Source organism: Poecile atricapillus, chromosome 10, assembly GCF_030490865.1.
Source record: "Poecile atricapillus isolate bPoeAtr1 chromosome 10, bPoeAtr1.hap1, whole genome shotgun sequence".
In the NCBI taxonomy this organism is placed as follows: Eukaryota; Metazoa; Chordata; class Aves; order Passeriformes; family Paridae; genus Poecile; species Poecile atricapillus.
Window position 1 is genome coordinate 20,999,165 of NC_081258.1, and position 17,820 is coordinate 21,016,984.

The 17,820-nt window shown below is 47.6% G+C and overlaps 1 protein-coding gene across 4 annotated transcripts in view; it reads left to right on the plus strand.

The window, feature by feature from the left end:
• Positions 1-221: 221 nt before the first annotated feature.
• NFAT5 (nuclear factor of activated T cells 5) overlaps positions 222-17,820 on the plus strand; it is a 57,982-nt gene continuing 40,383 nt past the window's right edge. For 3 of the 4 annotated variants that reach the window (XM_058845673.1, XM_058845674.1, XM_058845675.1), the window contains exon 1: positions 2,570-2,683. In XM_058845673.1, coding sequence (XP_058701656.1) covers positions 2,611-2,683 — 73 coding nt within the window. In that variant the 5' untranslated portion in view covers positions 2,570-2,610. Of the gene's footprint in view, positions 267-2,569; positions 2,684-17,820 lie in introns of those variants that run through there. The other variant, XM_058845676.1, reaches the window with a different exon arrangement.

Sequence of the window (17,820 nt, forward strand, 5' to 3'; positions counted from 1 at the left end):
AGCTGTTGTGGAGCTGATACTGCTGGGCCAGCAGCGTCCCAGCTTTTGGCGCTGTTGTTTCACTGCCCAGCCATGAATGCCTGTGCCTCTCTCTCAAAGGCACCTTCTCTATCCCGAATTGCTCCATCCCTGAGCACTCTGAGACAGAGTGCTCTCTCAGCCACTTCTCTTTCAGGACTAAGATCCATTTTCCTTCCCCACCACAGCCCATCTGCTGGTGGCACCTTCTCCAAGAGCCTCTGTCTCCCTCATCACTCAGACAGGAGGTGAGTATAGCACAGTCTTACATTGTTTTCCCTGGACGCTTCCCAAACAATTCAGTTTTGTAGTGTCAGCATAGCAGTAACTCTCCCTCCCTTCATGGACAGACATTCCTTCCTCCCTTGCAAGGCAGGGCAATCCCTGCCTGGCACAGGTGAATCCCCCTTTCCTTCTGAAGTTGTCAGGCTTGGGATTGCCAAAGCGGAACGTTTCCCTTCAGCTCTCCCAAGTATGACTGCTCCAAGAGAGCTGGAGAGGGACTTGAGAGTGCCAGGACAAGGGGGAATGGCTTCCCACTGGCAGAGGGCAGGGTTAGATGGGCTGTTGGGAAGGAATTCTTCCCTGTGAGGTTTGTAAGGCCCTGGAACAGGTTGTCCAGGGAAGCTGTGGCTGCCCCATCCCTGGACATTTTGCTGAGGGACTCAGTGATCACAGCAAACCCTTTTGGAAGACTTTTAACTAGGGAGGACACTTGTGCCTGACTTAACAATGCATGGGTGAGCTGTGCTGAGCACCCTGGAGCAGCAGCAGAACTGTGGTGTGCTATGACCGAGTGCTCCTGGGGACCGGCACGGCTGCATCCCAGCTGTCACTGCCTGGGGAAGGGTCTTGGCTGATGATGGCTGATGGACAGGGATGAAATCCATAGATGTACTGGAGTCCTGTGCCCTCCTGCCACACCATGAATGAACTCAGGTGGAGGAGCAAAAATCCAGGACAGCTCCAGGAATTAAAGCAGCTTGTCTGTCACGAAAGAGGACTGACTTCAAATGCCACCAACCTCACACTGTGCAGCTGCCACTGCTCTTCCAGGGCTGTGAGACACGGACACCACGTGTGTCCCATCCTGACACCACGGACACTGCCTGTGCGGGCAGGGGATGCTGCAGAACAGGGCAACACGACAGAACAGAGCCCCAGTGCTCCAAGGACCAGCTCAGTGGTGCCACAAGCACGGGACTGTGGTTGAGCGCTTGGTGAGGACACCAGTGTGGCCATCCCACAGTGAGCAGCTGATCAGTGGGGCGAGGGGCTCAAGGGTTCTTCACTGGCTGTTGGGCTGCAGCAGGAGCATGAAACTACTGAGTGCTTTTAGAGCGAGATTTCGCTGGGATCCGAGAGCAAGCTGGCAAGGAGCTGGCAGCAGAAGGGACGGGAGCCAACCTTTTGGTGTCCCAGGGAAACTGGACCCTGTGCAGCGCCGGAGGCACGCGGCAGCTGTTCACAGCTCCTTCCGCCTCCATTTTTCACAGCTTAAGCACTTGCCTGGCATCTCCATCCACTCACACACAACCTCTCTTGCTCTCCCATCCTTTCCCCACTTTCAAAGCGTATTTTGGACACTTGGGAAAAGTAATTATACATCTGTGCGGGACACCTTCTCCTCCTTATGCCTTTCAGGGAAAGGAGCTCCCAAACTCCCTCTCAAGAACTGTGCTCGTATCCCAGTTCCCCACACGTGGGACACTTGTTTCTTAAGGCAGCTGCCATCCGTGTCAGTGATAACTGTTGACACTGCTTTTGAATTTCACATTATTTGGAAATAGCTGATTTTTGGGACAGTATCTGCCAGTGGGCTTGCCATTTCTGCCTTGTGGGTATCCATGGCATAGCCCTGAGGGTGGATGGAACTCTGGCGTAACCACAGCCGGCCCTGACCCCCAGCACCGGGCGAGAAGGGTCGGCCACAGCCCCCCGAGGCACAGCCCCGGCCGCAGGAGCTGGGGACAACCGGTGCTGCCGCCCTCACCCCGAGGCTCCCGCGAGGATCCATCCCAGCTGCCCTCACCCCGGGAGGCTCCCCTCAGAGCTCATCCTGGGGCCTTAAACGGCCCTGCCGGATCCCAGGTCCCGGGAGCTGCCCTGAGCGGCTCTCCTCACCCCGGCTCCCCTCAGTGCAAGGCTCTCCCATGAGGGTCCACGGCGCCCCCCCCCCCCAACCCCTTCCAGACTCTTCCCCCGCGCCCCCCCGCCTGCGCACGCGCGCCCGCTCCGCCCCCGCCGGTCCCCGGCCTCCCTCACGCACGCGCAGAGCGGCCGCGCCGCCGCCGTTCCCCGCCGGCCCCTCCCGTGCCCCGCGCAGGCGCAGCGGGCTCGGAGCGGCGTCGGGCGCGCTCCGCTGCACACCGGCCCTGCGAGCGCCGCCCGCTCCCGCAGCCCCGGCCCCACCGCCCGCCCGCCCGCCCGCCCCGCCGACCGCGGCCCCGCCGTGCGCACCGAGCGCTCCCCCGGCCCGTGTCTCCGCTCCGCTCCGCGCGCGGCGGAGGCAGCCGCGCCCCCCCCCCCCCCCGGCCCGGCCCCCCCCCTCCTCCCGCCGCCTCCTCGCCCCCGCCGGGCCGCGGAGCTGCGATGCCCTCGGACTTCATCTCTCTGCTCAGCGCCGACCTCGACCTCGAGTCCCCCAAGTCGCTCTACTCCAAGGGTGAGTGACCGCGGCGGGCTGAGGGGGGGCGGGGGGGGCAGCGCCGGTACCGCCGGGCCCGCGCTCCGGGCCGCCCTGGGCCCCGCGGGGCATCGCCCGCCCGCCGCCCCCGCCCCGGGATGCGCGTCCGGAGGGGCCCCGGGGCCGCGCGGGGCCGCCCCGGCTCCCCCGGCCGCATTCCTGGCCCGGCCGCGGCCGCCGCAAGAATGTGTCCCGACAGGTTCCGGCGGCGGGGCCGGCGGCGGGGGGCTGCGGCCCGCCCGGGGTCCCTGCCGGGCCGGGGGGACGGACACGCTCCGGCCTGGAGCGGGAACTAACGGGGAGCGCGGGCGGGTGGGGGCCCCCGAAGCTGCTCATTAAAGTCTCCCGGGAACGCGGGTCAGTGGCACATGAAAGCTCGGGTTTTTGGGGCGGGATGCCCTGGTTTGGGGTGAAAACGGGCGCAGAGCCCGGGAAGCGGAGGGTCCTGGGTCCCGAGCCGGGAGCGCGGAGCATCTCCGGGCGTTATCCCCGTGCACCGGGGTAAAGCAGCATCGTCTGTGGGGAGTCGGACCCGCAAGGGGTGAAGTGGGTTTAAACGTGAATTAAATTAATTTCTGTCTTCATAATACCGAATTTGAGCTCTGACAAGTGCACATGAACATGGGTAAGTCCATCAGAACAAGTGTTACGTGCTACAGTTTTTAACTCATTTTTTCGTGTTTAAAAGATTTGAAAGCCGCTACTATTAGTTTGTGATACTAGAAGTACCTGTTAGTAGTTCACTAGTAATTTGTTGAATATACTTTCCCACAGTACAGCTGGTGAGGGTAGCAATTTTGGGACCATACAATGAAATAAATGGGAAGTCTCTTATTACCCTGAAGTAAAGGTTTAAACCTGTTTAATGTTATTAAAGGAAAGATTTAATTTTTTAAGACTCTAATATGGTCATTAATTTTGAGTTGTGTGTTGGTAAGAGATGAAAGTATAAGAAATACAAAGACTTTAATGAATTAAAATACGTACTGGAAGCTTTCAAACTGCTCAGAGTAATTGTCTCTCTCTTTAAAGTTACAACTGGTAGCTTGTAAGTTTTTTTAGGATGTTACTAGAGGGGCTCAAGGCTTTCTAGTTACCCATTACAACATATTCCAGTTGGTTTCAGTCCTAATGCCAGCAGTAGGAAAAGCATTTTGGAACAGTGTAGTTCAATTATAAATACAGGTGATAAACCCCATTGGAGTTATGATTTATCCTACTGGAAATCTGGGAAGTGTGCACTGTTAGTTTGTAACACATTGAAAATAAAACGGTTCCATGTAAGTCACAAAATTGCTTCAAGGACGTGTTAATTGAGCAGCCCAATCTTATTGTGAATTATCATTTATTTATTTATTTTTATTTAATGGAATGGTTGAGTGTTTCAGGTTGGAAAAGAGTCTCAAACTGATTAATCAAGAGTGTATTTTTCTTCCGGCGCATAGATGTGGGTTCAGAGCTGGAAGAGGTCGAGGGAAGGATGTTGTGGTCGCAATGAGCTGCTTGATCCAAGCAAGATGCCATGACACCAGTGTATAATGCAGAGAAGGGTTATAAAGAGCTTAAAGCAAGTTTTGCTTTTCATATTTTGTCACAACAAAAGATGAAGGAGATGATAAGTTCAAATGCAATTTAAACTTCAGAACCAATGAATATACTTCTTGAGAATGAACAGTGAAGTGATTGTGAGTATGATTTTAGCTGGATTTAGGAAAAGGTGTTACAGGTTCTCTGACCGATCAGAACATGATCCAGTGTACCTTTTTTTTTCCTAGATAGATACAGATAAGTTTATCCCATGGACAAGTGCTCTGGCTCAGGGTACAAGTACAACTGATGAGATAAAGGGAAAGGTCTGAACGCAGTGAGAGAACCACAAATATGCATTTATGATGAGGGTGTGTTAGAGCGAGTAGTTTCTTATAACTGCTCTGCTTTTAGCAGCGCAGCCGCCCCACGGGTGGAATCCAGCCCCAGGTTGAACTGGGGCCAGTTCCTCTCCTCTGAATCGCATTCCTGTGCACGCTGGGTGCTTGTGGCTGGCGCTCCTGGCCTTGGGAGGCATCGCTGATGGGCGCTGGGGAGCACAGAGCTGCTGAGAGGAGCTCAGCTTGGGGTGGTCTGCATAGTTGCTGGGGTTTCTAACATAGAGAATTTGGTTTGTTGGAGTTAAAGTGGCAGAGCTTGCCTGCACCGATAAAAAAAAATGAAGTTACATTTTTGAAACCCAGTGACTGAAGTTTTTAGTAGTGTGATTTTTTTTCTGGTGTGTTTTCTCCCCTTCTCTGGACAGGCCAAGTTATGTCATCAGCCTGTCCCTGCACCATGTGTTAAAAGTTTTGGCTTGCACCGCCATCTCAGTTAAGAATTCTGTTTTCATATGCTCATTAAAAAAACAGTTAAACAGAACTCTAAAAGCCTCCCCACCTCAGGTGAGTGTGAGTGGGTAATATAAACTCAGCCCACAGTCTTAGTCGATAATGTAAACTCTGCTCCGATAACTCATTTGAGTAATTTCTTTTCATTTATGCGTATCTTGGGACAGGGAATATTTTCTTTGAGTATCTAAATACTTTATGTTCCAGTTTTTGCCCCTGTAGGTGTGTTTCCACGAGCAGCTCCAGCCAGAATGAATTCCCACGTGCACAGCTCAGGCAGTTGTGTGCTCCTCTTTTCCTTGTGGCTCTGCTCATGCCAACTCTGACGTGGCCGCAGGGAGCTGGACTGGGGAGCTGATCATGTTAAAATGAACTCAGCTTCTCCCTTACTCTTTCCCAAAGGAAAAGGAGAGGAGAATGTTGATTTTTTAATGGGGTGAGTGTCCTGTGTTTGCTGTGGGTCTTCTTGAATGGCTTGTGCTGACTCAAGGAAGGGACATGTGGAAACTGGCCTTGGGGAAAGGTGGGACTAGTTCTTTCAGCAGCTTATGTTGGCTTAAAATGATAGTGAAACTCTGCTCAACTTGCAGGCCTCTGCAATAGGATCTCTAAATGTTTTATATATTGGTTGTAGCTGTTAAAAGTGAAAGAAATGGAAAGTGTGGATTCCAAGGCCCTCATCCCACAAACCCTGAGGAGCTGACTTGTGTGAAGGACTAAAACCAGTCCTTTAATGTATAGTCAGTATTAAATAATGTATAATCAATTAAGAAATGCTTTGTAACCACTGGAGAAGGATGGCATCTCCTGCTAAGAAGTTAACAGAGCTATAAAAAAAATATGCATCACTTCATGCTGAAAATATTTAGGCTGTAGTATGTTTCTTTCCCGTCTTTACATAACACACTGTCCTTTTTGGAATAAACCAACCCAAATGTGCATACAGATTAGTAATGTAGTAGAAAAATCACTGGAGCATAAAACCTAAAACCTCGAGGCTGGTTGTCCTGTGGTTGAATATCATCTGCAGCATTCAAATAGAGCAAAGTTGGCTCTTCGTTGGCAACAGCAGAGATGAAAACCTGTAATTAAAGCAGTTCATCAGATGTCAGGTACCAAATCTGATTAAACATGGGATTAATTTAGCTAATACATGCACTTTGAGTTACCCAATAATGTGTGTGTGTGCTAATAAAATGGAATTTTTGCACTGCAGCAAGTGCAGTTAGAAGTTTTTATTCAGGTCCCGGATTTTGCTTTCCACAATGGAGTGACTGTAAAGCTGAGAGACTTTCTGGAATTTGGTAGCAACAAGAAGAATGTTAGTAATCTGATAAATAGTTCTTTTGCCCTGAAAACATCATATAACCAAAAATCAAACATTCTTCATGTGTAAATGTGAACTGACTGTAATCCACTTGATTTCCACTGGAATTGTGATACAAAACATGGGGTTTGGTGATTTTTCTTTTTTCCTACCAGAACTCTTTTCTTCCTGTGATCCCAGGGATAACTCTAGTAAGACAGTGACTAAATTATCCAAGAGGGATGAAAAAGATGCTTTATAAAAATAGCTTAGAACTTTAGAACTAGTACTAGTGGGTTTTAGAAATAGAAATCAGACTTGGCTTCTTTTTGTAGCAATTTTTATCTTCTTTTTGTAGCTGCTAGAAGGTGCCACGGTGGATGGCTGAGTGTTCTGTGAGGGATGAATCCCTGCATCCACCTCTTGCAGCTCTGCCAGCTGCCCTTGGGACATTCTGACTTAACCAAAATGGATTCAACCAGAGTTCCTTAACTTGTGCGTCAGCCTTGTAGACGTCCTTTCCTCCTTGGAATCTTCCTCCTTTATTGGCTTTCAAAACAAAACTCTGGAATGTGTTGCTGCAAGATGCTCAGGAACCTAGAACCTCAGGAACCTAGAACCCTAGAACCTAACCTAGAACCTCAGGAACCTAGAACCTCAGGAACCTAGGTGCTGGGGGTACGGGGAGGACTTTGAATTCACAGCTTTCCAGGGTGTAATTTGAATATTCTGGTGGCAGAGCTGTCTGAGCAGCCCCTTTTCCTCACCGTCTGTTCTCACCCATGGACTGTGCTCTGAATGGTGCCAGCACAATTGTTGTTTGTGGTTGGGAGATGAATGGGATTGGGAAGCTGATCTAGAATGGGGATATTGTACTTCTGATCGGATTTTCTCACATTGTTCTGCTTCCTGGTCTAGTTACGGTGCAGCTGCAGAAGGAGCGGTGTCACGGCAGGAAAGGGGGGCTCTGGGGCACTGGGATCAAGTGGTGGAGGTGGGAGCAGATGAGCTAAAACTGCTGAACTGACTCTGCCATGGGAAGAAATGCTTCTTGCATTGTGCCTTCTGTGGCACTTGCTGTGCCTGTGCTCTTGTGCCGAGACCTGAACAGACAGGATTCCTGCTGGGGCTGCTTTCTGGGAACTGGTGTGGGAATCTGCTTCTGGAGCTTGGAGGGCTGGGCAGGACACCACAGAGGCTTCCTGCCACAGGTGTTGGTGGAGGAGTGTGAGTCTGCTCCTGCCTTGAGCTCCCCAGTGCTTCTCTCTTTGTACCCAAGTGTAAATTGTGCAATGGTTGAGGTTGGAAAAGACCTTTAAGATCCCCAAGCCTAAGTGTCAGCCCAGCATCTCCATGTTCACCACTCACGGTGTCTTCATGTGCCACGTCCACACAGTTCTCAAACACTCGCAGGGTTGGGGACTCCACCAGTGCCCTGGGCAGCTCTGTCCATGAAGAAAGGTGTGGTTCTTTGGTTCTAAGACTAGTTGGATTCTTTGATTGTCAGTTTGACTTGTTTTGGATATTTTATGCTTCTCTGAAAGTTGTAGTTTGTTCTATTAGAGAATGTTCATACATTGCCCAATTCTTCTGTCCCTTGAAGTGTCCAAGGCCAGGTTGGATGAGGCTTGGAGCAACCTGGTCTATTGGAAGGTGTCCCTGCCCATGGCAGGGGGTGGAATGAGATGAACTTTTAGGTCCCTTGTAACCCAAACCATTCTATGGTTCTGTGATTCTCTTGTGCAGATTAGTGTTGCCAAGAGGTAGAATTTTCTCATCATACATTTCTGAGGTTGTAGGTTAAGATTTTTTCATTTTTGATGAAGCATCTAACCTTTATTTGTAAATTTTCAGCAGCACAGTTAGCTTTTGATATCTGTAACTAAAAATGATTGGCATCCTGGAGCTTTCATCTGACTTTTGCACTGGTAGACAGGTTATGTAGTTTTATATGAAATGTATTTCACAGAATCATTTAGCTTGGAAAAGACCTCTAAGGCTGAGTTCAACTTTTGAGTGATCTCCACCTGGTTGACCAGACCAGAGCACTGAGTGCCATGTCCGGTCTGGATGGTGAAAATGAAAGCTAAATAATGCTTCATTTTATACAAAAAGACAATGGCCTGAACTGATTTTGAAGTGTAGAAGTGCTGGTGAACACCAGCAGGAGTTGGTGAGTGGCCAAAGTGCAGGTGAAGAAAGATGTGTGGTCCTGGTGGGTATGTAGAGAGTAAAGTGATGAGGCTGAACAGTCAGGCCAGTTTGTCATTAGCAATTGTTTTAGGAACTGGCTGAAACAAACTCTCAGATCCAGCTTTGAACTGTGTAGTAATAGCAAGTGCTAATGGACACACAGTAAAATCTCCAGTAACTGCTGTTTGCAAAGCAAGCAGTGCTTCAGCAGTGTTTAAAATGTAAATGTCCAACTTTAGGTACATTATTTTACTATATTGTGTAGCTCTGAGGCATCTGTGATGTGAATATCATTTACTAACCTGAGCAATGATGTCGCTATTTACATAAATACGCCCTGTAATTGTTCTCCATTCCCTTCCAACACTTGTCCCTTCAGCATTTGGAAAGGTTTTGTGGTTGCTTTTTAAATAACTAGAAAGAATTTGGAGTCACTTTACAAAGTTTATGGAACTGATGTGATGTGCTGAAGAAGCACAAGGTTGTGATCCTGAAAGCAGGTTGAGTTGTGATGAAGGTCAGGAGGTTTGGCAGACAGAGGGAGGATGGGCAGTGGTTCCTGTCAATGCCCAGACAGGGTGAAGATACGGAAGAGAGAGATTTAAAGACAGTCCTGAAAAGTTTCCAAATGTTGGAGTTTCCATTCCCGTTTAGAAAAACTGACACTAAGTCCAGTTGTTTCAGTCCCTCGCTGTGTGGAGGCCTGATGGTTTTTGTGTGTATGGATTCACTCAGCAGAAGAGTCAGTGGGTTTGGATAGGAGCACTGTGGGGCAATGGGGGAATAATCAGCTGCAGAGTTCAGAGCTTCTGTTAATTGACAGTTCTCTGCCTTTGCAGTGAGGATCCTGTAGTGTGGAGATGTGTAAATCCTTACTATCTGGGGCAGAATAGGAGTATCTAGACTTTAACTCAGTTCTTTTTTGACACTTGATCTGGTTTTGGACTCAGCAAGAAATTCCACAGTCTGGTTGTATATGTGGTGAAGAAATACTTGTATTTCATTTAAAGTTTATTCTGTTTTCACTTTAGGAATGGGCAGGTCTCCTACTGTTTGCGTATATTTAGTTTCTTAGGGAGGGAAAAGGGCAGCTTTCCTTGGAATGTGTATCCCTATTAAAGCAGATTTACTGAGGAATTTATAATTACAGTTTCTAATAGTCTTGGTTTTATCTCATAAGTAAATGCTGCAGAGCCCAGGAATCTGATTTAGGTTAAAGTTCTGAAAACAGTCGGATGTTCTGGTGGTGGGAGAGGTGGGTGAGTCTTGTTGGAGCAGTGCCAGCTGTCAGTCTCAGCCCTTGGGGCTGGCAGGGACTTGTGGAGATCATGGAATCAGTGCTGGAGCAGGTGCTGGGACTGTGCCCTGCAGGGTCTGCCTGTCCTCACAGAGCCTCCACAGCCATCCTGGGCAGCCTGGGCCAGTGCTTGGCTGTCATCATGGGTCAGATAATTCAGATGGAATTGAATATGTTTTAATTGGTGCCTTTTGTCCTGTCATGGGGTACTGCTGAGAGGAGCCTCTCATTGCCCCCCACCAGGAATTTCTGCACATGGATGAGATCCCCCCGAGCCTTGTCCATCTTTATTTCCCTGAGGAATCCCTTGCAGGTGCAGCAGTTGTCACAGGTTTACCGGTGCATGCTCCTCGTGTCCCTGATCAGTCGGTCCCTTGGAAGCGTTAGAGGTGTCAGACTCCCACCAGAGCTCTGTGTAACTGTGCCAGGAGTGCTCTATATTGAACTTCCTCAGGGGTTTGGAGAACAGTGTTTATCATCAAACAGTCGAGTTAGCAGTAGATAGCAAAGTGATGCTAGGAAGCACAAACATTTCTCAGTTTTGATGGTGATGAAAGAATGCACTTTTTAATGGGAGTCAAGGCAGGGAGGCGTGGAGGCGCTCTGTGGGCTCGAGATGCTGAATGTGGTGTTGAGAGTTACTAGGACAGGTCAGGTCTCAGGAGCACAGCCTGTACATCCAGGTTTATAATGAAATACTGAACCCAAGAGGTGGCTGCGGTGTGTTGGAAGTCTGTCAGAATGCCTTTTATTCCTCACCTTACATGTTGTGGTACAGCCTTAAAAGAAAGAATCTTGTGTCTTTCATTGCTGCTGCTGCTTTTCTTGCTCACAGCAAATGTAAGAGATGGCAAAAATAACCCCATCAGAAAAAATGGTGCTAACCTGTAAAGGCTGAGAAATACTGTTGTAAGACAATAGTAAACTGCAGGTCAGGTTGGTTCTGCGTGTCCCTGAATTTGAGTGGTGCATTGTACCTAAGGAACTGCCTGATTACCTCTGTTTCTGGTGAACTTTGATTTTTGAAACAACACAGGTGTTTTAAAGGGGTTGATAAATAGCTATTACTGATGTTCTTTGATCTCTTTCTATTTGGGTTTCTTTAAACATTTCAAGGCCAGGTTGGATGGGGCTTGGAGCAGCCTGGTCTAGCGGAAGGTGTCCCTGCCCATGGCAAGGGGTGGAACGAGGTGAGCTTTAAGGTCCTTCCAAGTTCAGCCAGTCTGGGATTCCATGATTCCTTGTTCATGTGCCTACTGCTCTGCCAGCCTACCTTCTGCTCTCCCTTGTCCACAGTTGTATTTTAGGAGTATTTTTATATGCTGTGGTTTTTGTCTGGAGTTTACAACTGCATAGGATAGATGTCTCAGTAAGTCATTACTGGTCTGTTCCTTGAAGTGACAATTCCTAAGTAATGTTGTTCTCTCATTCTGAGATGTGTAAAATTGGAAGCAAACAAGATACAGGATTTATACTGCCTGTCTACATTTGTAAAAGTCCTCTTTGAGCTGTGAATGGGGATGACTGAAACACAGCCAGGAAAGCTTTATTTGATATTTGGATGAATGCCATAAATAGAATTCAGCTAACACATGCCTTTGTCAGTTGTTGAAATTCAACTTTAAAAGGATTAATTTCTCAACTCTACCCTGCTGTGCAGAATCCTGAATATTGAGATTAACAACTTTTCTGAAGGTTGGTGGGATATAGTGCAGGAGCTGGTTACGAATTGCTTCCAAAATTACTTATTTAGTATTGCCATTTTTGATAGTAATACTTGTCCTTTAAAAAAAATACAAGAAACAATTTTCAATTTAAATTTTTGTTACTAATTACAAGAAATAATTATATTGTGGAAGTGTTCAAGGCTGGGTTGGGACTTGGAGCAGCCTGGACTTGCCATGTCCGTAGCAGGAGGTTGGAATGAGATGGGCTTTAAGGTCATTTCCCACCCAAACCAGTCTGGGGTTCTGTGATATTAGAATTGTGATCAAATATTAATGACTTTAATAATTTATGATCTATTACTGGTCATCTTTCTCTAAAACAACAGCCTTTCAGAAAACTCCCTCCTGTACTAACACTCCATAATGTGCATTTCTGGGAGTAGCAGCATTTGCAGGCAAGATTTGAATTTTAGTGCCCGGTGCTATGTCATCAACACAGAACACTTGGATCCTCTGGGGATTCTTCAGAGTGGAGCTGCACCGACATCAGCTTTTTAATCCTGAAGTTTTCTAGCACAGGCAGCGCTGCGGCATCTGCCTTTCCCTCTGCGCGCGTGAAGCCTGTTGATTTAGGGTTTGCTGCTTTTGTCTGAAGCCAGGGGGAACTGGAAGGAAGATTTTCTGTTTGGCTGTGTAAAACATCCTTGTATACACTGCAGTTTCTTTGAAAACCTGCCACTGTTGCTGTAGCAGCAATCTAGCCCTGCCAGGGTTGACAATAACAGGAGACCCGCTTCCAGTCTTTCCCTGCTCCACCGTCGCAGATACGCCGAGGCTGGCGTGGCAGATAGAGGGGACAGTGCTCTGCAGTTGGTTTCCTCTGTCAGGACAGCATGGCACGTCTCTGGTGACAGACCTGCATCTGAGAGCTGTGTGGAAATCCATGGGCAGTGTTGGACAATTAGCATGAACATGCTAATTAGTCTTTATGTATTTTAGGTTGCATGCTCAATTTTTCTTGAGTCCTTTGTTCAGTTGAATTCAGACATACTCAAAAATATGAAATAAAAGAAATGTTTTAGTAAGTGTAACCTGGTGGATTTGGCACTGGGGATAGGACTGGGAGCCTTGTCACTTATGATCTTACTACAGCTCAGCTTCAACTCTTGCAAAAATATGAATGATTAGACCAGTAACTGTAAAATATTTTAAGGTGTCTGCATCGAGATTTATGTAGTGTCTGTTGTCCTCCTGCTCAGCCTCACTGCCTGTGGGCAGCTTCTTGCTCTGGCTTTTGCCAGTTATGTCACAGGATGTCACAAGTCAGAATCCTAGGGTGGTTTGGATTGGAAGGACCTTGAAGCTCATCCTGTTCCACCCCCTGCCATGGGCAGGGACACCTTCTGCTGTCTCAGGTTGCTCCAAGCCCCATCCAACCTGGCCTTGGACACTTGCAAGGATGGGGCAGCCACAGCTGCTCTGGACATCCTGTGCCAGGGCCTCCCCACCCTCACTAGGAAGAATTTCTTCCCAGTATCCCATCAAAATCTATATCCCTGTAGTTTAGTGGGACTTGGTGGTGCTCTGTTAACAGTTGGTCTCTGTGTTCTTGAAGGTCTTTCTCAACCTTAGTGATTCTGTGATTCTTTGAAGAGTTGATGTATTTTATCTGTTCTATGTATGCTCAGGCAGGGTCCTTCATTTTTGCTCTGTGTGAAACCTAAACCTGTTTTCAGGACTGTTTGTCTTGTTTTCCCTGCTGCTGAGATTGTGATGTTGAATCAGTGAAGTTGCGAAGACGTTAGGAAATGCAGGAGAGCGATGGTCTGTAATGTGCCCTAAATCCTCTTTTGATAGATACAGAACAAAAACTGATTTACTCTTTGTTGTGTGTTCTTTCCATCTTCCAAATCTTTTTCTTCTAACTTCATAATGTAAAAATCTCCTCTGTCCCTTAAGCAGAGCCTGCAGTTGTCATGGACGATTCTCACTTCTGCAAGTGAGAGTTTGTATCTCCTAAGGGGTACTCAGACAAACCAACCAACCAAAAAAAAAAAGAAAAAAAAAAAAAGGGAGAAAGCCCAAACCTCAACAACAACAAACTCTCAGCACTGAAGTAGGAAGTGCTTTAGTGGTCACTGATCAGTCTGGGCTGTGCCTGTCTCAGTCTGTTTCTGTTCTGGTTTATGCACTGAGCTTTGTCTCTCTCCTAGTTTCCTTTCTCAGACCCTCAGAGCTTCCTCTGTTTAGCTTCTTACTGAATCCTTGTTATCCTTCTTTGGCTCCTATCCATGCAGTCCCTGTGCTGGTCCCTGTTTTTGGCACTGCCATCTCAATGCCTAAAACATTCTGTGGGCTGGGGACAGATTCCCTGTCATTCTTTGTCAGGGGTTATGGGTGTGCTGTCCCAAAGCAGCTGGAAGAACAGTTTTGTCTCTCACTCAAACACTAGAAGGCACTGAACTGTTGTATTTTCACTGCAAGAGTTACTCCAGTGGGTCCTGAGGTTGCTTCTCCTGGTTTGGCCTTGAGGAAGGGAGAGCAGTCATGCTATGAGATGTGAACTCTCTCTAGTTTTCTAAAATGTTTTCTGAAATGTATCCTTAATTCTGTTAGGATTCTATTGGGATATTGGGATGAAAATTCTTCCCTGGGAGGGTGGGGAGGCACAGGGTGCCCAGAGAATCTGTGGCTGCCCCTGGATCCCTGGCAGTGTTCCAGGCCAGGTTGGACAGGGCTTGGAGCAGCCTGGGATAATGGAAGGTGTCCCTGCCCATGGCTAGGGGTTTGAATAAGATGTGTATGAAAATCTGTTCCCACCCAGACCATTCCAGGATTCTGCGATTCTCTGAATTCTCTGTGTTGTAATAATCAAACTTAGTCAATGCTGTTCCTGGGGTCTGCAGGAAAACCTGTTTATCTTGGGGTGAGGAGCCGGAGGGTTCCTCAGCTGGCTCTTATGGGCTCTTCCTGATGGGCAAAATAATCTGCTTCAAAGTCTTCCCACACCCAAGCTTTTGTGTACAGAAAAATCCCTGAGGGCCATGTGATACGAATGTCTTTTAACAAAGTGAAGCTTTGATTAGATTTTGAATATTTAGAGCTCCCCTATTCCTTCATCATTCTCTAAAAACTCTCTGTGAACTGAGATACTGTGGTGGAATCAGTGGCCTCCAATAAGCTCAGCCACTAAACTGTGGTGGTTATCATGGACACTGAAATTCTGAGTAGAACTGAGCTTCAGGATAAACAGATAAACCAACCACAAGGTCTTCTGGCAGAGGCCTGGAATTTTCAGACCTAGAGTAGATTCTGGTTTTAGCATCCCTTACCCACAGAAGTTTCTATAATATGCGAAGTCATATGTATTGTTTTATTAAAATGCAGTGGCTTTTGGAGTGAGGAGTGACAATCTTAACATTTGGAGCCTTGGTAATACAGGTTTAGCCCAAAACTGTGTCTTAGATTAGCATTATAGGACCTTTATATGTGTACAGGTGCTCTGAAACGGAATTTGCATCCCTAGCAGGGAGTGAGGTGGAATATGGACACTGTTATTTTTCCTTTATAGTTTCTTTAATTTGCCGAGCACGTGTGCTCACTTCACTGACCTGAGCAGAGGCTACTTGCTGCTTCATGATTTCTAATTGTTTTTTAATCTCAGTTCGATATAAACAACTCTCTTGGCCTGTTTGCTTGCTTGTTTTTTTGATCAGCTTAGTGAACATCATTAGAAGAGCTTTCTGCTCCGATGCCGCCAGCTGATTAGAGGAGGACACCAAGGTTTTGTCTAATCTCTGGTGTGACTGTCATGTGCTGCAGCAAGGAAATGGCTTTGGAAGAAGCAGCCAAATCTGTGCGGGTATTAGACCATGTTGAGGAGACGAGTATCAGTGGGGATCAATTGGACAGCCATTCAGTGCAGGGAGCTTATTAAAAGACAAGGATTAACTTGGCTGTTCATGAGGTCATGGAAGTGGTAAGGGATTTCCAGGATGTACCTTTCCTTAAGGGCAAAAAATGTCAGCAGCAAGTGGAAAATGCCCCATCTCTGCTGCTAGTGCTGATAATTTGGGTGGTTCTCATCTTCTCCCATGTATTGCTCTTGCTCTCCACATGATTTCCGTGGAGCAGGAAACCCGTCCTTACCTGTTAGTCCAGGGGTGGGGATGGAAGGGAGGCTGCTGGAGGAGCCCCTGGCATTACCGGGTGTGAAGTTCCAGGGGCAGGTCACAGTGGTGGAACAGACACTGGTGAGCTGGGGGAGAGCTGGGGCTGGATTTCAGTAACTTCCTCAAGGCTGAGGAAGCATGGGAACAGCCTGGAGAAGTTGTGGTGGAGTTGGAGCTGCAGCCAGGGCCCTCTGCATCAGTTGTAGCCTCGTTTGCCTGCAGGCCAGAGCAAACTTCTCTATCAGGTTTGTGACTTGGCTTCCGGCTGTGGCAGTCCCAGGTAACATGGCTTGGCTTTTGATATGGAATAGCAAAGCTTGGGGTACCTTTTCTGTATGTAAAGAAAATTCCATAATGTTTAATGTTTGGAGGTCCTGGCAAAGTGAAGATCTCTGCATTACTCATGGATGAGCTGCTGCTGTTTTAAACATTGGGATTGGGTATTCTCTGCTCTTCTCCTTGTCTCTGTGCTTCCAGCATCACCAGGTACCGAGTTACAGGCAGCAGTGATTTCGTCAGCCAACCAGAAGGACCTCAATTCCATTTGTGTCACAAAAGTTTGAGGACATAGAGGTTCTTTAACACCCTGAGCCAGTCCTAGCACAGCGTGAGATAACAGGGCACTAAATTTCTAGAAATCACTGTTTTTAATCTGTGCAGCTGAAATGTCCTGGAGGATTCATGGCCCAGAAGAGGAAGGTGCTGGGTCTGACAGATCCTTGTGGATTTGGTTTGCTGCTTTGCTGCAGACTTTTTCCATGAGGAGGGAGAGCGCTCTCCATGCTGGGAATACGTACTCTTTGGGAAAACTAGGGTTTTGTATGGGACATGACCAAGCTGCAGTGACTCCTCACAGAATCTTGGAGTTGTCTCAGCATTCCCACACAGGAAGCAGTCGTGTTCTCTTTGATCCTGTAAGCTTAACTGCTCTGTTCTAAGAATAAAGTTTAAATGGAATCACGGCATGAGTGAGTGAGGAGGAATGTGATGCTGCAGGTCACAAGGTGTGCTGTGTTTCTGAAAGGTCCCTTGGTGCTTTGAGGATGAGGATGGGCTAGGAATTCCAGAGGTATTTGCTGCTGGTGGGGATAGGAGAAGGCAGAGCACTCGGACTTTGCTGTTGGCCCAGGTAACTCAGCCTGATTAGATTGTGTGTAGAAACCCAAAATCATTCCTAGAAAAGGGCAGCAGTGTGTGTGCACTGAGGGGAAGCGAGTAAAACAGGTGGTGAAGGACCCTGTAGAATTTGGTTTGCCATCAAGAGCCACCAGCCTTTTGCACTCCTTCTGCAGCATCACCACTTCAGTTTCACATGCTGTTTTTTGTCCCTTCCCAGCCTTTCTTTTCCTAAATCTTTCCAAGGCCTCTCCTCTCCCCATTGAAGACAGATCCTGTCACCAGCTGCTGGTCCAGGTCTGTGTTGACCCAGGGATGTATTTTGTGTGGACTGGTGGTCATGTGTCATGTGTACCTTTTGTGCAGTTCTTTTAACTTAAAATGGCCCAATTCCAGAGAATCTTGGAATGGTTTGGGTTGAAAGGGTCCTTAAAGCCCATCCAGTTCCACCCCCTGCCATGGGACAGGGACACCTTCCAGCAGCCCAGGGTGCTCCGGTCCTCATCCAGGCTGGCCTCAGGCACTTCCAGGGATCCAGGGGCAGCCACAGCTTCTCTGGGCACCTGTGCCAGGGCCTGCCCACCCTCACTGGGAAAAATTCCTTCCTAAATTTCTTGATTTTTTTTTTTTTAAACTAGTATATAAATTCAGAATGTTTTGTGCGGATTCAAGTAGTACACAACAAAATTTTCTCTTTCCCTATTCCAAGTGCCGTGTTGTTGGATCCTGATCCCATGTTCGGTGTGGTTCTGGTCCATATAACCATGTGAAATAGAATTTTCTGGACTGTCAGTACAACTGGCAGGAAGATCAAAGTTCCAAGCAGCTGATCTCAGATGAGAGATTATAGGGGCAGGATAATCGGATAAAGGGCAGTTGAAGAAATTTGACACTTAAAATACTTTTTGTAAATCTGTCTATCCCTGTCTGTCCTTGGTTTTGGAGGAGAATTTGTGAAGCTGGGCTTGTCTAGGCAAGATATTTTGA